The sequence below is a fragment of the Cariama cristata genome, unplaced genomic scaffold, assembly GCF_000690535.1.
Source record: "Cariama cristata isolate BGI_N322 unplaced genomic scaffold, ASM69053v1 scaffold35357, whole genome shotgun sequence".
NCBI lineage: Eukaryota > Metazoa > Chordata > Aves > Cariamiformes > Cariamidae > Cariama > Cariama cristata.
The window spans coordinates 757-22,590 of NW_009625592.1; the positions used below are offsets into that span (position 1 = coordinate 757).

Below are 21,834 nucleotides of genomic sequence, written 5' to 3' on the forward strand. Positions count from 1 at the left end.
AAAAACTGATCAGTGATAATTGTGTCCTGAGTATGCCAGAAAGCAAGATTGATGGTTCAAGCGTTGTAAAAAGTGATAAGCAATCATTGTTTGAAGAGCAGGCTGTACCTATGCAGTAATATGCTAGCATGGAATTTTGCATCAGTGTTTTCCTCGTTGAAAAGTTATTTCTGTTGGCCTTGGATTTAAAATGGTTAGATCTTTAGACTATCAAATATGTAAAACAAAGGGAATGGAACTACCTAATTGCATTTCCCTGTTCCTGTATTAAATTCGCAGAAAGTTTTTACTCTCTTAAGTGGCCTTATTTTTTTAATAAATAATTTTTAGATGACTCTGCAAACTTCTGTAGGCAAATCTGCATTCTTTCAATTTTGTTTTATTGTTAGGCATGTTAAGAAGTTGAAACCAGTTATGTTTTTAAAAAGCTATTCCAATGCTTTAAATTCTCAAATGAGATAACAAAAATTAGGTGAACGATTTATTAGAAATTAGATGACTAAACAGTCATCTAGTTCTTAAAATCATAATTTTCAGTCTTGAGCTTAGACTTTTTTTTCTCTTTGGAAAAAGTTCCGCAAGGAAATACTTTTGAAAACTTATAATTACTCTGTCTTTTCAATTACAGGAGCATCCGAGATGTCAGTAACAAAAAAGTTGTCTCAAAATGTCTTTTCCTATCCCCTGCTTTTCAAACCATGGCACATAGAACACATAGCATCTTACTTTCTTGGAAAACTGTGACCTGAAATTCATCATCAGTATAGCTCTGGTGATGGTCATATTGTCTTTTTTCTTCATTGGCTGTCTATAAAAACTTGGGATAGTACCCCACAGCTTCAAGATTGGGTTTTGATCTGTAACCAGCAGATATTAACTGCTTAGAACTCATCAAAGTTAGCTCAGAGGTGCAACTTGTAGGTCGGCTGTTGGTGACCTGGTCCACTTCTGTCAGCCATGTCTTGGAGGTTATTTTTCAAGCTGAAAAATTAATTCAGTTTTGTCAGTTGCAGCTCACTCCTGGTCTTTTCTTCTTTTTTTTAAAAAAAGTGTCAGATCTAGTGCTTATTTCTTTGAAAAGATCAGTTATAGTAAATGTGTTGTATATGTGAATCAGCTCTACTGTATGTGCACAACAGCCCCTGTAATGTGATAAGGGAGAAAATCCCGAACTTGCCCCCCTAATACAGTGATAAAAGTAGCCGACCTAACTAGAAAATTCATGCACGTATATTACCTTATTAGCAAAAGACGAGGCAGGATTTCTGTAAAGGAAGGCTTGGAGAGCCAAGTGTTACAGTTACCTTATGTAGTTTTCTGCAGATTAACAAGACATGGCTTTGGAGAGATTTAAAAACATCAAATGTGCTATCCCAAATTTAGCAAGTAGCAAGTGAATAGCTTGTGTATGGTAATTGCTCGTTAGAACCCACTTGTTTGGAATATCTCTTTAGCTTAAAGTTTAAAGGAATGTTGCATTTCAGACTAGCTTATTACAAATAATATTATTGGATTATGCTTAGTAGTTATCTCAGACACAAACATGACAAGTTTGCAGTGGATTTGCTAATCTAATTCTTGATTAGTTTTATGTTTAATTATTCAGTTTTCACAGTGGCAAAATCCAGTTCCTTCACTTCTTTGTTAGTTGCAGATGGTTCTGAGTCACTATTCAGTTTTCTTGTTTTTCTTCTGTACCAGTGAAGTTAATGGCTCAGCAACAGAATGAACTCTTGGGTGGAAAGCTTGTTTCAGCACAGGAGTCATGTTTTGCATAGTCTAGTACTCACGAGCTGTGAATCACAGTAAATAGTTCTCAGGAAGCAAGTAGAGATTTTTGCCGAGTAGTGTTTTCACCTTCTGCTTGCCTCCAAGTGCTACTGGGATTAAAAAATGAAATTGAAAAAAATCAAGAGATAAATTCTGTTCATCAGTCTTTCATGACAGTGTGTTCAGGTTTGACATCATTTTATGAATAGCTTCGGACCTTAAGAGGTAGCTTGCTTTTGTCATGTGAGTAGGTAGGATTAAAGTGTTTTAAAGATAGCTAAGGAGATGCTGGCTTTGAGAAAATAATCTTTGATGCATTGGATGATAAACAGTATAATTTTTCACTTGTATATCTAGCATATTACACTTTTTTAAAAGACTTCTAAACTTTTACTTAGTTGCAGTACATAGCAGGGAAAGTGAATTATCCAGGTCCCAAATGGACTGGGCATATGATAATCCTGTATGTGTAATAGTACTTGAATGTTAAACCAGAATGATTTCAGTGTGTATGAAGTCCATGTTTATCTTATAGAAATCATGGGGTCTGGGAGGTCCTTATATCAAGCTTGCCCACCCACCCCCAGATTCTTTTAGCTTTTTAGAGACTAGAATTGAGTGTATTGTGGTTTAGTGTGAGGTCTCATTCATAGCCCTTTAGGACATGATGTGCATCGTGTTGAGGCTTTTAAAAATAAATGACGGGATGTTAAGTTCAGTTGTAAGCTGGCAGGTACAAAAGAACACAGTTTGATCAAAACCTCATGCTAGATTTATTTCAGATGTATGTAGTGGTGGGGTTTTTTCCTCTTTAATAGTGTAATATAAGGTAGAACTTCTGTAAGTGAGACCACTATGGAAGAAGTATGTGCTACTGAGAATGAGAGAACCTTTTGCCTCAGACTTACTGAATTTAATATGATTTTGAAGAAAGTTTGCCGACTCTTCTGTAAACTTTTTTGTGGGTTGAAACTTCCAGACTGTTACTGGAAATCTTTCATAATCCCTATTTACTAGTTAGTTGGAAAAACGAAAGCACACCAATGTTCTTGATGAAATGTGTTTTTAAGGATACTGATTTAAAATAGATGCATATTGAAGTAACCTTTTTTTAAATAAAAAAATAAAAAGGTTCTTCTTGTCTGGGAATAAAGATGAATTGGACGGATACAACATCTGCAAGATGCAACACCTCAAACATGCGTACAGCCATTATTTACTTTCTTGCCTGACTTTTGCCTTCCACGGTTTCAAATGTTATTTCTGGTAAATAGGATTGGAGCAGCAATATGAATGTCAGTGTTCACAAAATTATTTAGAATAATATCTTTCCATTAGTGGGAATGTAGAGTGATAATCAACGAAACAGTAAAACAAATTAGGTTCAGAGTGTTCTCAAACACAAAAGGGAAACACTGGAAGGAGAGCGACGGTTATAAATGGATTGGCACTGTTAATAATTAAAGAAGTAATATTAAAGTTATCTGTTTAGATGGCAATGCTGGTTTTAGACTACCACTTTGAATTCATTGTTACTTGGGCTTTTTTTTTTTCTTTCATACAGGGGAGAAAAAAAGCCCTGCAAAAGTGTGGTTACAGAAAACATGCTTTTTCACCTCCACAGTTTTCTATTAATATTGTTCTTCTCAGCTCTGTTACATTTACAAAATACATAGAATTTTTTTTTTTTTTTTTTTTTTATAGAATGAAACGAGGAAGGAAAACTAATGAGGCCAGCAGCAGTTCATCTGAAGAGACAACAGAGAAAGAATCCAAGAGAAACAAGGTTATAGATGAGAAGACTCTAGTTGTGCACAGTCCTGACTGGGCGAACCTGCTTCAGGACATTATCCTGCAGGTGTTTCAGTACTTGCCCCTTCTGGATCGTGCTCATGCATCACAGGTCTGCCGAAGCTGGAACCAAGTGTTTCATATGCCTGATCTCTGGAGGTGTTTTGAGTTTGAACTGAATCAACCAGCTACGTCTTACTTGAGGGCTACACATCCTGAACTAATCAAGCAAATAATAAAGAAGCATTCCAATCACCTGCAGTATGTGAGCTTCAAGGTAGTGTATTTTATAGGCTTTTAAAAAGTAATTTTATAAAAATAAAAGCATTTGTTGAACTTCATTCTTTTTTCTTTTTCTTTTTTTTTGCATTTTATTTAGAATATTTGAAGGCAATGTCTCCGATACTTTTGAGGCAGTTTTGGTGGTTCATCTGTATAAATATCAAAGCATGAGAAGTATGATTTAATTAATGTCAGTAATTGAAATACTGATGATAAGTGGTAATTGACAGTTGTGATCAAAACAATTTAACATGCTGAAAATTAAAGAACGTCACTAAAAGTCAGGAAAGGCTTATGATGGTCTTTTTGTCATTAGGATTGTCAGTTATTTAAAAATAAATACGGCAGGTGTCAGTGGGGAAGTGTGGTAGGCCTTGTTTTCAGGCCTAGTATACTGAAGAAATGGGTTCTCTAAATGGGCGTATAGACGTGGAGGTTACCTCCCAGTTCATTTGTTTATTTGGATTTATTTTCAGGACAAAACTTGGAATAATAGTTCTGAATGTACCTTTCCATTGCCTTAATTCCCTTAGGTGGGGATTTTTTTGTTTGGTTGTTTGGTTTTTTTCGTTTTTCTTGTAGCATCTTAGCTACTTAAAATTCTGCCTCAGTGAGTGGGCAGAAATACTTCCGTTCTGATACCACTGTATGTGTGGGTGCCTGCCTTGGAATTAAGTTTGATCAGGATGCATATATTGACCGTTTTCCCATTTCACATCTTGTAGGGAGTTGGATCTAATGTTCATGGTTAGAAAACATCTGGTGCACAGAGAGTGACTTCAGGACTCCTAGTAAGCAACTAGCAGTTTTAGTACTAAATTGTTTGGGATTGTCCATGTATGGCATCTACTCAGCACAGCTGCGTTTCAGTTAACTGACAAAGTACATGGGATTTGCACAGGATGGTATGTCTGCTGATTGTTCTTGTCTGAGAAATACCATTTGGTGAGAATTGGCTTTGTTAACATCATGGAATTGTTTTCAGCAGATGAAAACATTGGCCTGCTTATCACCTGTTTTTTGAAAGGGTGCTGTGAAAGAGTTGTGGCTGCATATGCATCAGCGATGTGACAAATTTGGAAAGGAAATAACTTCTGTAGCAAGGTGGACATACTAGTTGTTTGATTCTGAGATCTGGCGGTTTTAATGTAGGAATCATCAGCACGTGGGTAGCTGGGGCACCTCTGACTGATCACGTGTATTGCTACTGCTTGATGCAATACCAGATACAAACTCTTATCGCAAGGTTTGCAGAGGTTTTATCAGTGTCCAAATAAAGAAAATCTATAGCAGTATTGGAATGACCTTCCAGTGTCTATTTCCTGTCTAAGTTGCTTTGCAACCAGTGATTCTGAAGGATTTCAGATGCCCTTCACCGGTAGAGTGATGCCCAGATCATTTCTTGAACGCATCCCTTCAGTTGTCTCTTGGTGTAGCAGAATGAACACTTGATTGCCGGAAATACGAAGTGGCAAGGATAATCACAAGGAGATGGATATAACACTGACTGTTACTCTGTCACAACTGAAAACTTAGGGGTTTTTTGTAGGCAAAGAAAGATAAGATTGTTGAAAACCAAGGTTTTTCAACTTATATTCAAGCAGAAATGAACATTCATTGGGCTTCGATCAGTTGCTACCAAGGTAGCATGGCTTATGGTAGACTTAAAATTGATCCTTGTGATCAAGCTTTTTACTGTTCTGTAGGTTTGCAAAGCTGTCTATGCCTACTGTATGTAAGAGGTTATTCGGCAAGCACATCTGAGTGTTGGGGGAAATCCACTGGGGGAACATTAAGTGATTCGGTTGTGTAACAAGCTGACTAATGAAGATTTTTATGGTGGTGTTTTTTTTCAGAGTATCTGTTGCATACCTGTTGTGGTATGAATGATGAAGGACCAGTCATATAGGTTCATGTGATAATACACTTAACTTTGCAGCAGCTCTATGTTATAAGCTGAGTCACTGTAAAAGGAAGCAGCTTTTTCACACACTAAATAAAGGATTTACAGAATTCCTGCATTTTAATAATGGAGAATGTAAAGAGGAAGTGGGGTAGGCTCTGGACCCAAATGAACCTCCACTTGCTTATTATTTGATGTGGATTGAATATCTGGGAACAAACTATTTAGCTGACCCTTCACTATGCTAAATTCTACCAAAGTGTTTGGGAGAGTGGTAAATTTTTAGCAAATTATCTTGGATTTCTGGTATGTACTTTTTGGGGAAAAAAGAATGACATTGATGGATTCCCTGTGAGATGTTTTGTGGGGTTTTTTTGACATCACATTTCAGAAGGTAAAGTGAAAAAAACATTAAAGTACATCTACTCTACTCTGCTTTTTTGTAAAAAGTGTGTTTGATGCAGTGTTTTCTGAACAATAAATCTGTTTTGTTCTAAGGTGGACAGTAGTAAGGAATCTGCAGAAGCAGCTTGTGATATTTTATCACAGCTTGTGAATTGCTCTCTGAAAACACTTGGGCTAATTTCAACTGCCCGGCCAAGCTTCATGGATTTACCAAAGGTATTTTAATATGTATATTTTCCTATAGCAAAATATTGCAATGTTTCTTACAACATTTCTATAATTTTATGAAAAGTTTCATTGTATGAATATGAATCTTTGGTAAAGAAGACTTTATTACTGGCCTTTATTACAGGGAAGAACTGAGATGTTGTACTAAGATGGATAACTAAAGTTTCACTCATTCTCTGCATTATGTGAGAACTTAGTCCTGACCTTGTTCGTCCAAGTCCTCCTGTCTATTGACCTCAGTGTAATACTGAGCAACATGGTGAAAGTGAGGAGGCTAGATGATTCATGTCTAGGTAATTGTACTGTGTGGGATGTTTCGGAGATGATTATAATTGAGTGAGTGGTAGAGTTCTATCCATGTGGACTTGCTGTAGGGATTATATGATCAATGAGCTCTCTTTAGAAAGCAGTATGATCATGATTTTTGATACTTCATGTCATGCAGTCAAGGGTCAGATTATTAGGCAAAGCGTGCTATTATTTCTGAAATTCTGTGTCAGTTTTTTACCTTGCATGTTTATGAAAAATTAGATGTTGTTAGAAGGCATCTAATCTAGAAGACAACAAATCTCTTGTATGTGCTTCTAAGGAGAATTCCTGCTAGTGAGGTAGAAGCATACTATTGCTGAGGAGCAGGAGAGGGCCTGGGGCAACCTGGACTGCTGCTTCTATGGCAGTGATGTCTCTGATGTCTCACAGCCTCAGTTCTTGAATCCAGTCCACATGTAGGTGAAGGGCCAGATAAAACTAGGCCATTACCTGGATCTCAGTGATGTCATTGCTGATGACGGCAGCAAGGACAAGGAAGAACTAGGGACAGCCTCGGGAAAGGAAGTAGGCTATAGAGTTTAAGCAAGGTTAGCTACAGAAGGATTATCAATTATTATCCTTGGCAGTCATCACAGCCACGTCATGTAGTTCTCTTGAATATGTATTTTTAATCCTTAATTTTCAAAGAGGCTTTCCAGATCTTTTAACTAGTTTTTGTATGTTTTTTTCCTTTTTTTCCAGTTGCCAGCTGGGGTTCAACCATGACAGTTCCTAATAGGTTCACATGCAGCCTTTAAAAAATATATTCAAAATGAACCAAAATCAACTCTAGGCATAATTTGCCTTTTGATGTTTACCACTCCAATAATATTGTCACGAGCATACAGGGACCGACAATGATTCTTAAATTTTTTTAGTCCACTAATGAAACTAAGGAGTTGAATTGGACCATGAATAAGTTCTTGTGGGAAGCCATTAGTAACAGGCCCATTGGATGAGAAGCAAGCAAAGATGAATGGATCTGAAAAATAGTTAACGCTATACAATTCTTTTTTTTAATCAGACTGCAGAGGAAGTCTGAACTACTTTGCATTATCTTCATCAGAGCTTTTCTGATTTCAAGTAATGTGACGTGTGGCAGATATTTTTAAATCACATTTAGCATTGTGTTGCTTAGTCTTTTCACTAAGCACATTCTACATGAATCTTTTGGAGAATCATACTATAGGCTACATATGTGGCAATGTTGAAAAGACATTAAATCACTAGCTTTTACATTTTGGGATATTACCTGTCTTGTGTTAGCTCTTCAAACTACAGTTTCAAGTTACCATGTTTTTGTAAACATGGTTAACTTCCTTTGCCTTCTTAGTGAAGTAAATTACATTCTAAATACAGAGAATAAAACCGCAGCATTAACACTTTCAGAATACAGAGTGGAAATATTAAAGCACCTTTTCTTCTGTACATAATGTATATAATCAGCATATTGTCAGTATAGTTGGAAGTGGTCCCTAAAGCCAAAATACGTAACGCTTCCGATTTGAACTTTCTGTTTCCATTTGCATGAACTGACTGACAGTTTATGTTAATGTGAAAATATTAATTCTTGCTCTAAATATAACTGTATATGAGTTTTATAAAAAAACACAAACGTATTGCATAAGAATGACCAAATACTGTTGCCAGGCCTTCTCTCATATACATGTATTCAGGATTCTACATGTGCCTGTGGCTCAGAGTGAGACACTATTGAAATCAAAGTAGCAGGTAGTTTTATGGGATACTTAATGTAGTGCATGGAGGAAGTACTTTTTTTAAGTCTTCTATGTAGTCAGTCTTGTAAGAAATCATGAAGATAAGCTGATTATTCACTTCCTTTGTACCACCAATGATTTCTACAAGGGCTGCTGTATCTGCTCCTTAGTCTGTGTTTCTTCAGTTAAGGTGTCCTGGGCTCTGTCCTTATTGCTGAGTTTCAGTGGTTACATAAAAATGCTGAGGAGCAACCTTGAGCACTGGACCTACGTTATCTATGCTGCTTAATCAGTAATTAATTGATCACCTGCTCCTTGGCTCTGTTTGGACCGCTCCAGTTAGCTTTCCAAGATAAATCCATTCAAATGCTAAATGGTCTTTGTGGGTGGTAGGCAGGCAGTGGTATCATTAGGCTTTGGATACATCTTAACAGGACAGGGTTGCCACTCTTGACTGTGTTTGCATCTCACCAATGCAGCAGAACTCACCATGTGGGAATTCTTGGTCTAGAAGATGCTTCTTTTAGAGCGCGACTTGCAAATTATCCTCAAAATTAGGGCTTCTAGGCTTTCTCTTTGCTTGTGGTCTTCCTATGGATTTAAGTTTGTGTAGTGGATTGTCCTTGGTCAGGTTCTTGATTTATGTTTAACGCTAGACGTTCTGATTTGCTAAATACATAGACTGATAGCAAAAAATTATTCTGCTTCCTTTACTCAAAAATATGTCCATTTTAGTATTAATTTTTAATTATGCAATATCAAAAGAATACATTTTCAGCAAATGCTGTCAATAAGTAAAAGAAGACTAGGACTGCTGTGTACAGTGTAAAACCATTGAGATTTTTATTTCAGATACTGCTGTTTCATTTAAGCTTTTTTTTTTTCCCAGTCTCACTTTATTTCTGCACTGACAGTGGTGTTTGTAAACTCCAAATCCCTCTCTTCACTAAAGATTGACGATACACCAGTAGATGATCCATCTCTCAAAGTGCTAGTGGCTAACAACAGCGACACGCTCAAACTGTTGAAAATGAGCAGTTGTCCTCATGTTTCTCCAGCTGGTAAGCTACTATGTTTTGTTTTGGTTTTTTAATGTATGCATTAAATTCCATCTGAAACCAGTAAACCTCTGAAAAAATAGGAGTGGGGTGAGAGCGAGGATGAATGTGGTATCTACAGCAACTGTCACTGAATAAAATACTAATTCAACTCGCTGTCCATCCATCCATCCATCCCACCACTTGCAGAGTACTGAGCTAATAATAAAATAATTCCTGTCTCTTCTGGACAAATAACAAACCTCTTGTGGACCTTAAAGAGTATGTATTGACTTGATAGTGCACTACTTCTGCAATTACTAAGTATTCCAGTATAATTAATCTTTTTGGAACATGAGTTTCTTTTCCACGGTTCATTATATATGGTTTTTGAATGTTGCAGTGTTATGGGTTACGAAGATGCTGGTTTAGTCATTCTGAAAAAAAGCAGTTTAATCTTTGCTGGAGAATAAGTGCAGACAGCATCAGCAAAGGGGCGATGAGACTGAGGTGTGCAGAACTTCTGCCATTACCAAATGTACTTCATTAACACTCTTCAGTGTGTTTGTAGCAAGAATGAAGCCAGCTCCTATCAGAATGAAAGCACTCAGATTGCTGAAGTTCACAGAATTAACATTTGTGGAAGATTCATGCAATGCACAGCAAGTTTAAGATTGCTTCACAGCCCATCAACTTAACACTAAACAGGTTTTTTTACTGAGAAATGGAAGAGGAATTATAAATGAGATGGTGGCAACTTAGTTAAAATCCTCTTCTGAGGATAAGTAGAAACTACTGTAGTCACCATAACTTTCTTCATGCAAATATATTGCAGCTGTAAATATTAGGTATATTATATGTAAAATTCACCAGCAGGACTCCTAATATGTGGGGAAAATGATACTGTAGCAGAAGGCATGTTGCTGTGGTGATAACAAACAAAACACAAATTTAATACCTTTTGCAGGTGTAGCTCTCAAACAAAGTCTTGTATTTGGTTTTGTATAAAGAAGTCCTGAAAATGCAGGTTTGTTTTGCAGCAGATTTGTCCAGCAAAATGTTCACCAGTGTGTTAACTGGAATGCTATTTCCTTCAAAGCTTTGTAATCGTAGATAGGGGCTTGTTTAAATGAGATTGTTTGACTGGTTTTTCTGACTTAAAATTTGATTTGAGAATCCCTGTGTCGGAGAAGTACAGGAGCCATAACGTGTCTGTCGGGAGGAAGAAGCTCCAGCAGTGATTTGTAGCTAGGCAAAGAGAGTAATTTCCATGGACTTGAATCCAAGAGCAACCTGTCAGCTCCAGCAGACTTTGCTGGTTTGTGGCAAATCCGTGCTAGAAGGTTTTATGGAACATCATGCGCTTGGTAATGTGGGAGAGGGGCACGGGGTTTACAAAGCTGTTTGACTGTTGTATTCTGCTTGATGTATCTTTTATGATGTTTTAAGTGGAAGGAACAATGGGTGAGAAACAGCAATGCCTGTTTAAGGAACAAGGAGCATAACTACTGTTGTCCTTCATGGAGCGGAGGTGAATAGAATGGGATCGGATGCATTAGTGACAACATCAGAGAGTGGTAAGCAAACGGCAGGAAGGTTTGATTCCTTAATTCAGGTATGAGCGTGCCTTGAGATGGGACAAAAAGTAGAATAAAAGAAAGGAGCTGGTATGTGGCTAGTTGCCTTCAGAGCAGGCAGGCTGCAAAAATTACACTCTTGAAGGAAAATGAGAAACTTTGAGCACCAAGACTTACCTGGATTTTTTTTCTAATGGGAATTTTATAATTAGCAGGCTGCTATAAATGTGGAAAAACTTTAATTGAACCAAAAGAGCCATGAGTTATGCAAAACTACTTATAGATGCACTTAAAATGGTATAACATGCCTTCAAAGTGCAGTTGGAGGAGGGGGAACATGTTCATTACTAGATTAGTTCTTAAGAAATGTGCTAGTGAAGGACAGAGAACAGGAATGCAAGTAGTGCAAGAGAGGCTCCACTACTGCAGGAATAAAGGGAAAAGATTGCTGTCAAACTGTGAATTGCTTCCAAAGGGTGCTGTGAATAATCCCTAAGTTACTGTACAAAGATAAAGAGGCATGTTTGAGTTTGGGCTGGAGAAACAAAGGCAGTGGTGTATTTCTGATCTTTGGGAGCATATCTGAAGTTTCTTCTGCTTGCCGTTTCCCCTCTGAATGTTAACTTGCATTAGAACTGCAACAGTACCTTGTAAAACAAAATAATGGTTATTTTTAAATTCACGTGGATGTGCTGTTGTTTATTACCTGAAATATTAGTTATTGGCAGAGAGGGAACTCAAAGTATTTTTGTAAAGGTTGTATAAAGGCTCTGCTTTGGGGGTAGGGGGGAAGAGTGGATGTAGGGTGTCTCCAGCAGCAGTTCAGTACATGGATATTTTTTTTTTTGATGCAAATCTGTGTTGTATGGTATCAGAGTGATTGACCTCTTGGTGACACAAAGGTTTAGGCAGCACCGGGGGATGTTCTGTGAATGTACCACTAGCATCATGGGCTGCAGGCAGGCCCTCCAGCAGGTATCTACCTACACTGTGTTCATTATCTGTTCTGTATGCAGGATATATTATGTCATTGCCAGTGTGGGATGTGGATATCCAGCCCATGCCCCATAAAAGATCGCAGCAAGTTGAACGCCAGTTCTTTCCTTTTTGCATTGCACTAGTCAGTAAAGTACCCTTACAGTTAACAAAGATTAGTTTTTGAAGGGTAGCAGTCCGGACAACAAGCTGGTTTGGATGCTAAGTTGTAGCAAGTTGTTTTCTGAAACTGTGTAGTGATGAGGCAGTGTATCTGAAGCTTGAAACGCTGTTTACAATATTTCATCTGTCAACAGATCTCAGTATAAAAACGTGTGTGAATCTGCTTAAATGGAGTGGTCGTAGTACCTGTTGCAGGAGTATTGCTGTAAGGATAACTGTTATGATTTAAGGACGGGAAGTGATCTCTGGAATGTGTAGAAGGTACACAGAAGTTTGTAGTTATACTTAGTTGTTCACATTTTGTACTCCAATCTTAAAAAAAAAAAAAAAAAGAAAAAAAAAATCCTGGATTTTCACTTCATCTTGGATCCCATCCCTTCCCCCCTGAATGTAATAATGAGTATGCTTACATAGATCAACTGTTTTTACAGGAAATAGTTGCAATACGAGTTGGATTAAAATTCTGTTTACCTAAATTCAGGGGGTTTTAAATTCATTAATAAAATTTATATATTTGAAATGACAGTATTTGATATAGTTAGAAGAGCTTCTGAGGCATGTGTTCTTGCAGATCCTCAGGTGGAAAATACATGCTTTTTTGGTGTATATTTATTAATGCAATATTTTTACAGTCATTTTTTTAAGAAAGTGGTTTTAGGCTCAGTATAGGCTTGTCTTTTGAGTTGAATAACTGCATTTTAAAATAATTGCTGTCTTCCTATATTTCTTCCCATCGTTTCAAAGCTATAGAGTATTGAGCTCAGGTGTTTCAGTTGCATATTAAATGCTATGTTTTCATCTCCTCTACTAAAGGAAAGACCATATCCTAAATTTCACGTGGTTTTCTGGGTCATGTGAAATGGAGAGGACTGTGTGCTTTTGGTTGTACTGCTTTTTTTTTTTTTTTCAGTACTGTTACCAGTGTGGTACCATTGCTTGTATCTGCAAATAGGATGAGTGGAAACCTTGTAGACTGAACTGAATTCTTTTTGTTAATGTCTTTGTCTTCCATGAGCAGCAGGTTATATTGATTCATTAAAGGGAGAGTCTGAAAATCGCTTTTCTAGGAATTACTGCTCCCAGTTTTTAGTGCTTTCCCTGCTTCTTGCTGTTGCTTTTCCAAATTTAAGTATTTATTATACTTTGCTAGAAAGAACAAATACTGACAGCAGCAACTTCTGTATTTAGTTAAAATCTGGCATTCGTTTTACGCTGGCTTTCCTCAGGTGACAGATTTCCTCCTCAGCCGCTTTGTCAGCCACAGAGGGGGACAGCAGTTTTTCCAGAGTGGGCTAGGGAAATACTTTTATTAGGAGTAAGCCCCTGTTACAAAAATGAATTTGAGTATATGTGGTCTTACAACAGGACAGAACAGTCAGAGTATGCTATTTATGTATTTGTCACATGAGAATCGACTCCCACAGGTAAGTATACAATGAAACGTGTCAACTTCTTTATGTTTCCCTAGCAAAATAGCGATGTAGTTGCATAGTGTACGTGTACCTTACCTTGTAGGTATGAAAAAGTCACAAGACCATGCTTATGTGAAAAAGATTCATGTCCTGGTTGTGCAGTACAATTTTGTTTTGATGTTAGGTCTTGACTGCATGTTGAAATAGATGGTCTTTGTGCTCTCTTGACACGTGAAAACGAACTCGCTGTTACGTTTCTTGTTCAGTTATTGGTATGTTCATCTGTGTAACCCCTTTCATAATGTTCTCTTTTCCCAGGTATCCTTTGCGTGGCTGACCAGTGTCATGGTTTACGTGAACTGGCGCTGAACTACCACCTGCTAAGTGATGAGCTTCTGCTTGCTCTGTCTTCTGAAAAACATGTCAGGTTAGAACACTTGCGCATTGATGTTGTCAGTGAAAATCCTGGACAGACTCAGTTCCACACGATTCAGAAGAGCAGCTGGGACGCTTTCATCAAGCATTCTCCTAAAGTAAATTTAGTAATGTACTTTTTCTTGTATGAAGAAGAGTTTGACCCATTCTTTCGTTACGAAATACCTGTCACTCACCTTTACTTTGGAAGATCGGTAAGCAAAGACGTACTTGGCCGCGTTGGGATGACATGTCCTCGGTTAGTTGAACTGGTGGTGTGCGCCAATGGATTGCGGCCCCTGGATGAGGAGCTGATCCGTATTGCAGAACGGTGCAAGTATCTGTCAGCCGTTGGCCTCGGGGAATGTGAAGTCTCTTGCAGTGCCTTTGTTGAGTTTGTGAAGATGTGTGGCGGTCGTCTCTCTCAGCTGTCTATTATGGAGGAAGTTTTGATTCCTGATCAGAAATACAGCTTGGAGCAGATTCACTGGGAAGTTTCAAAGCATCTCGGTAGGGTCTGGTTCCCGGACATGATGCCCACATGGTAAAGTCCTTAGAAGACTTCGGGGTGGATGGAATAGCACCTTAAACCCAAGCTTGCCGTATTGCAATTTACTGTATAAGCTTATTTAATACTACAGTTTTTACTGTAAGTTACTTGTTTGATTAGAAAATTAACTTTTATTCAAAAATTATTTATGAAATCCAGATTCAAAAATAGATCACGGACAGCTCCAAAACACCTTTTCATCCAAACAAAAATCTGTTTTCTGTTTTAGAGTTACTCTTTTTCATTGACAGTGACCTCAAACATTTATGGAAATTAAAAAAAACTGTATTTAAAATATTGAAATGTACCTGCAAAATACCAGTTTTAATATGCTGTCCTCCTTTGATTTAGATACTAGGATTGAACATGATCAGATTTGATCTTAAAAAATAAACAAAACCCCACCAAAACTGCATGCTTCTGTTGCAGACTATAGCGTTTCTAAATCCAGTCACCTAGATGACAAGGTTAAGATTATAAGGAGTATTTAGTAGGCTGTGAAATATACTACTTCTTTTATATAAAAGTCATAAAAGGCAAGAGCAATACACAGTAATATAGGTTAGACAATTAAAATACTAAGTTTGCTACCTTATTCAACAGATTATTAGATCCATTGAAAACATATTTAGAGTGCAAACCAATAGTAGTGCCAGCTACCGAAAGTGGTGTGGTTTTTTCCCCCTCTATGCATCTTAACGTAGTTTGCTTATGGGGTCTCAGATCTGTGTCTAAACCTGTTTTAAGGTATTTTATGTCTAGCTCAGGAAGCGAAAGCATTCTGGGGAAAATGTAGATACATTGTATTTAAAAACACATAGGAGTTAATGAGCTTTTCTTGCACATTAACTGGTTTTGCGGCATACGGTTAGATAGAATAACGTATAGGTTATTAAATGAACCCTGCAGTGTTAAATGTGATGTCGTGGATGCGAGCGGTGTGAGACAAGACAGTTAAAATTTGAATGGTGACCAAGAATCTTTTAACAAAATCTTAGATTGTTTGGCTGCTTTCAATTTGAGAGAAATAACATTGTAACAGTTGCTTAAGCTGTATAAACTAATTGTATACTGTAAATCTGTTTCAGAAATGGTTATGTATAAAGTGAATGTTTGATAGATGATCATTTTGGATACCTTTAATTCAGCTAGTTCCATCATTTCATAATAGTTAAAAACCGAAAAGCAGTAAACTTGCGTGAAGTAGAGCAATAGGCAAAAAATTTGTTTTGAATATTTGGTAAATGGGTTTTATTAAGGAAAGTTTCTAGTCTGTAAATGGTATAGGCAACGTATCACCTGTGATCTGGGTGTGGCTTGTGACGCCAACAGCTACGTTATTTTGTCTTTTACATTACTGACTGGTAACAGTGAAGTATTCAGGTGACCGCTGAAGGTGTTGGAAAGGTACGGTCAGTCGTCAGTGAGGCAGAGCTGTGCTCCAGCTGTGGGCTGCACAGAGCTCAGCTGGCGGCTGCTGTGCACTGGAGCTGCACAGCTAGTTCTGGCAATAAGTAGGTTTTCTTCATTTCTGATGTCAGCAACGTTTATCCAAGTGTATAGTTGAAGTGTAGTACACTTATGAGCATATTTAAGTTCATGACTATATTTTGAGCAAACAGTGCTCAGCAGACTGGACATCTTTACAGGGGAGCTATATGTTTCTGTAGAGCTTTGATTTAAAAATTGCATTTTATGAAATACACGGTTTTTGTATTAGAATTTGTTAAATTAATGTAATACTATAATTTGCTTTTATTTGTATAAAAGGTGTCAATATATTTAGTGCATAAAAGATAAAAAAACCACTGGGCTTTTTTAATTCTGACTCTCTGCATGATAAAGGTGGAGTAACAGGAGTAGTCTTGGGGAGAGGATGTGTTTTCACTAAATTAGTGTGCAATGTAATCTCATTCGTAACGTAGCGAAAACCTCTTTGGGCCGTGACTGCTGGTGTCGCGGTGTCAGTGAGGTAAGTCAGTCCGTCGCTTACTGCTGTGGTAGTGGGAATAACTGAAAGGCAAGACACAACCTAAAGACCAGAGTTCTCTCGCTTCTGGAATTCACATCTTTGAAACCCAGCGTTCTGCTTCTCACAGAGAGACCTCCTTTGGGTCGAGGTGGGGAACGTGTTCACGGCTGAAGGCTCTAGGCTTAGTTGGAACGGAGCTGCTTCCCCAGCCAGGGAGCTAGCTGGCCTCTTCTGAGGTCACCTCTGTTCTGTGGCATAGACTTCAAAAAGTCCTTCATAGGTGAAACGCAGTACTGTAACAAGAAAACCACTTGAAAGCAGTTGGCTTGCTCTCCCACTGAAGGTCAGCGTTTTTTTTTATACCTCAAACCAATTATAGCACCCTTAGCCCAAAGAATCCAGCTATAAAACAAACTTCCCAGGCAAGCCTGTATTCTTAGTAGCTTCAGGAAAAGCTACAATGCTCCTTTTTGGCAAATGTTGTACAATTCTTATTTTGCCTTCTACACATGCTGGAACAAATGAACAATTAAAAAAAAAAAAATCCATGACGCAGGTAGTAACAGGAGTACCACAGACTGTCATGAAGTTCATTAGAAACATGAACACGGGCATGTTATTGCTGTATAAAATAATTTTCCCTGGGTTCACCTTTATTTCTTGTTTTCAGAAGCAGCTAATCCAGTGTTGGCTTGGTTGTCCGGATTTGGATAGGAGTTGTTTAAGTGTGCAGTCACAAATCTTGCCTCTGAACAGAAGTGCTACATCACTTCAGGGAATTTTTGATATAAAATTACTCTTGAAAGCTGCTGATGCCAAACAGCTGGGGTGATCCTGACCAGTTAGGCTAGTTTACCATGAGATAATCTATCCAAAGGGAAAAGGTGAGTGATTTAAGAACAGCTGTTTACATTGACTTTGTAGTTTCCTGCAATTTACCTAAAGCTACAAACTTGTGAGTTTAAGTGGCTTTTTTAGGGATTTTTTTTTTTTAGTCAGAAACTTTCACTTAATACTATGCAACTGATTTAACTACGTAGGTATAGACTAGCTATATCTATTCCAATGGCTGTTAAAATTTTGATGTGTGCCAAACTAATTTCTTGTGAATTTAAAGCAGGGTTCAGCGGGGCCTCTTTATACTTGGAGTAGGCCTGACTAAAATCTAAACATTGTTGCATTACTTCAGAGAGATTTGGCTTCATCTCTGGCCGGTCTAGTTGGTTGCATGTGGAATGGTAAAAAGAAGTGCTGCTGCTGCTGTATCTAAAATGGGAGCATTGATTCAATGAGGAATTTTGTGAAATCTTAAAGGGACTGAGAACTTCAGTGTCTGTAGTTCAGACTACAAACTAAATTCATTTTCCTGAAATAGAGGTGCTGTACAAACAAGTTCCTTGGAGACAGGATTGAAGTTTAATCAAAACTAGGACAGTGAAACCAGAATTAACCTTAGGTGTTCTGTATGTCCATCTGTTCATCCTTTTTCTTAGGCTTTCCTTGTAGGATCACATCCACTGCTGGCTGTGGTAGTTCAAGTGCTTTGAAACGGACTGTTTCTGCTCTGTCTTCCACCTGTGCTTTTGTAAGACGGCATTTTCTTGCAAAATGCTGAGGAACTGGGACAGCTTTGGACCTTTCAGAGGGAAATACGTGTTCCTTCCAGTCTCGATGCATGACAGAAAAGTCATTTGCCATTTTAGGACAATCCTGCACGAAGATCAGCTGTCATGGCCTGTTACGTGAGTAAAGAGAAAGATTCTTGTGATTCCTTGTATTGTACTTCATCTGTTGTATAGTCTCCTGTGGCTATAAGGTGAACAACTGTAATCCAGGCTGAAGTCAATGAACTGGCAGTCGGGCAGCCTGCATCTCAGAACCCGATTTAAACGTTAGTAAGGCAAGAACTTTGGTGGATGTGGCATCCTGCAAGTTTTGCTGTTTTATCCCTAAGGAGCAAGAGAGAAAAGTGCCACCCCGAGCCCTCCCCCAAACAAAGGCTCGAGTGTTTGGGGGAAAGGAGGAAAAAGGTTGATTTCCTAATTCTGTAGCTGAAATCTCCGACAGTAACAGAGCACCTGGGCTGAAGTCCTGTCCACCTACCTGATGACTGGCTCCTCTCTGCCCTGGGAGGCTCAGGCAGCCACAAGCTGTTCTCTGCACTCTCTAACAGCCTTAACACAGCGGGAATGAGGCAGGCTTTAGAGCAGTCCCTTCTCCCGTGGTCTTGTGACATTAAGCCCTTCAAGGGATCTTGACTCTCAAGGGTGACAGGAACCCTCCAAGTTAAATTGTTTCAGGAGGTGTTGCTTTGCTCTAACTGCTCACCAGCCATTTTGGTAGTAGTATGTTAGATGGTGTGGTATCAGCTGGGAAATTCCTTCCAGGAGTCTCATTCACAATAATAGTTTTTAATCACAGAACCCCACAGACTCAGTCTACCATTAATACTAAATTTAAAGTGTGATGTGACATGGGAGATGATTCTTTTAATTCTATTAGTTTTCCCTAGACTGAACATCGGATGTTCTCTGGATGGCTGGTAAGGTCTATTTTCATTATCTAATTTTGCTAATTTGCAATTGGCAGCTGATGGTGGGGTTTTTTTATGCTTTAGACTTATACTTTAGACCACTGTAAGTGGAAGAGCAGAAGCCTGCTCTGCTTTTTCAAGTTATTCCCTAGTTGTGGTGACTTCAAAACCAGAAGAACCTCAAGGTCACTGACACCCTCCTCAGTTATGGTACTGAAGGCAGCTGCTCTCCTAGTCCAGAACATCTGTGAGTGAGTTTGTGAGGGGGAAGGCAGCAAGCATTTGTACCAGCTTTCCTCATTCCATGGTCCTTATGGGAACAGGAGCCACACACTCTATTTGACCTTGATGTATGACAATCCTTGCTGGAGAACCCTACTGGAGCAAAGTGTGGGTTACAGCCCTGAGCAGCCCAGTGGTATAAAAATGAAGCAGTCTTGCACAAGACGACTGTGCAGACAGAGATGCTTGTATTATAAAACGATCATGTATTTTTACCCTTAACTGCAACACGCATAAAAGCATAAAAGCAGGGAGCAGAACCAAGCCCAGTCTAAAGTGACCAATAACTGCTGTATCAAAGCATGAGTGATTACTCAATGATGCATTTGCTGGAGGAGTTTATCCTTGAGCCTGGCCATTAGGACAGTCCCCTGGTTCCTACCATCAGGCGAGTGCTAATACCAGCTGGTTGTGAGTGCAATGGTAGGTGTGAGCCTATTATTCCTGCTCTCCCGTGCAACCTTCAGCAAGAAGATGGCCACCTCAAATGCTCAAGCTGTTTCAAGGCAGTTTTCAGGCAGAAACAACACCAGATCATCAGGGGTACAGAAGCTGTTAGAGGTCACAAACATTTGCTTTTTAAGTGACAAAAGTGTCATCTTTATGGATTGATTCTGGGCTTGTCTAAACTTCACAGAAGTAGCCTACTCATCACCTCTGTTATTTTGGATCTAACTCTATAGGCCTAACTCAAAGATTCTGCCTACAAGAGAGCCCTACATTTGCTAACTTCAGTCTAAACGCTAGTGAGACTATTTCCAGTGCAATAATTAATAAACTTCAACAACTGTACCTCTCCAGAATTGTGGTGTGTGCTAGTGGAGTTTATTTCCACCCAGCTGTGCATTCAGTCTGAACAGCCGGCTTTCAAGTTTCTGAACAAAAACTCCCAAACTGAGAGAAGCAAAGAAAGGGAGGGACTCTCTCTCCAGCACCTGTGGCCAGAAGGAATAAATACCAGCCTCAGAAAGAACTCATGTCTGTCAAAAAAAGGGCAACTCCTATGTTGGTAATCAGTACCTTTAAACTGAGGATAGAGTTCAAAGTGCAAAACAGACCTGCATACACACATGGCTGCATGCAGGAACTGTCAAATGAGCGTCAGCGTGACCTGCTGCTGGGTACACTCAGAGTCTGTCTCGAAGAGCTGCTGCTTTCTGCTTCTGCCTGGAAGGGATGCAGTATCCTTGGCAAGTAACTGTACAGTTGTCTTTATCTTTTTTTGTTGCCAGAAATTTACTGTCCTCTAGCTTGCAACTAACACACCCTAGGATGTAACTGTTTCCCTTTGAAGCAACTCCTTGTACCAGACAGAGTATTAGGGTTAGAGTAAAACATGCTAAATTAAGCAGATTGTACAGATAAAATAGGAAAAGTGAGAAGGGCTTTTACTTAGCTACAAAAAAACCAGGACATTATAAACTTGTACTGATAGAACCATGAAGTTATGTTTGACCACAGACAGGAAAAGTGATTACTTCTTTCATATAGACATCCACTCTTTTTGATCAAGTTCTTTAATAATCATGAAGGTTTTACCTCTGCAACCAGTCAGCTATGTCAAGTTGGATAATCTCTCTAGATATTACTGGTCCAAAAACAAACAGCCATCTTTTTGATGGTTAGGAGCTGCACAAGGCAGCTTTGACAGGTGGGATTCAGCTACTATTAATTAGCTGTGTATTCCAGGATTTGGCATTTCCAGTTCTGTAAGGCTCTTCTATGCATCACAAAATACTCCAGCTATTAGGGGAAAAGAACAACTTTGGTGCGTAGGGTCCCCAGGTCCCGTATGAAGACAAGCAGTACTGCACAGGGAACACACAGCACTGTCAGGCTAGGCAGAGACCTCTGCTAGGAAGGAGCATGACCTACCCTACCACGGTATCTGCTTCAGGCTCAGAAGGGCCTCTAGCGGCATCCATGCTACAAGCTTTTTAGCAAATGCTAGAGAAGAAGCTTTGGGGGCTTCTATTGGCTTCATTCCATGATCCTATTTCCCTTTCAGAGCTTTGGACACTGGTTTTGAGGTTGAGGCTTTTTCCTGAGAAGATAAATGTGGGTTCAATAATGCTGAGGGTTTCGAAGTCATAAAAGCACACATCAGCAAGAATGTACCTTCTGTAGACAGGCTTGCTGCACCCCTTTAGCTTCCCTAGTGCCTCCTGGAATACCTTCTCGGTGGGTAATCTAAAGAATCTGAAGCTCAGCTGGTGAAAGCAAGGGCTCGTGACTTTGGCTGCAAAGACTCAAGTCTTTCAGGCTGAGGCAGAAGATGAATTTCACATAACAGTGGAACTAATCAGCAGCTTTCCCCTGCAGAACAGAGGTGCTCTCATCACCCCATTCCTCTCCCACTAGCTCTCATGCTCATCCCATTACATGATAATGCAATTCAACTAATTAATTTTATTGACTTTTAAACACAAGGTTAATCTTCTGCCATGGTTATGATTTGAACTAAATCACTGTGTACTCACACTGCGTACTCCC

The 21,834-nt window shown here is 38.8% G+C and overlaps 1 protein-coding gene across 1 annotated transcript; it reads left to right on the forward strand.

Moving 5' to 3' along the window:
- The first annotated feature begins 3,475 nt into the window (after nucleotides 1-3,475).
- Nucleotides 3,476-14,552, forward strand: FBXL3 (F-box and leucine-rich repeat protein 3). The gene is made up of 4 exons (XM_009703662.1): nucleotides 3,476-3,838; nucleotides 6,245-6,367; nucleotides 9,296-9,467; nucleotides 13,909-14,552. Exons 1-4 carry the CDS (start codon nucleotides 3,476-3,478, stop codon nucleotides 14,550-14,552), a joined length of 1,302 nt encoding a protein of 433 aa, XP_009701964.1.
- Nucleotides 14,553-21,834: the final 7,282 nt, after the last annotated feature.

What these genes read in the sequence shown, in the direction of transcription:
- FBXL3 (XM_009703662.1), top strand. Translation starts at nt 3,476, where the DNA reads ATGAAACGAGGAAGGAAAACTAATGAGGCCAGCAGCAGTTCATCTGAA. An exon ending in GCTTCATGGATTTACCAAAG is followed by an intron (nt 6,368 to 9,295) that starts GTATTTTAATAT and finishes TTTTTTTCCCAG; the next exon opens with TCTCACTTTATTTCTGCACT. An exon ending in TCCTCATGTTTCTCCAGCTG is followed by an intron (nt 9,468 to 13,908) that starts GTAAGCTACTAT and finishes CTCTTTTCCCAG; the next exon opens with GTATCCTTTGCGTGGCTGAC.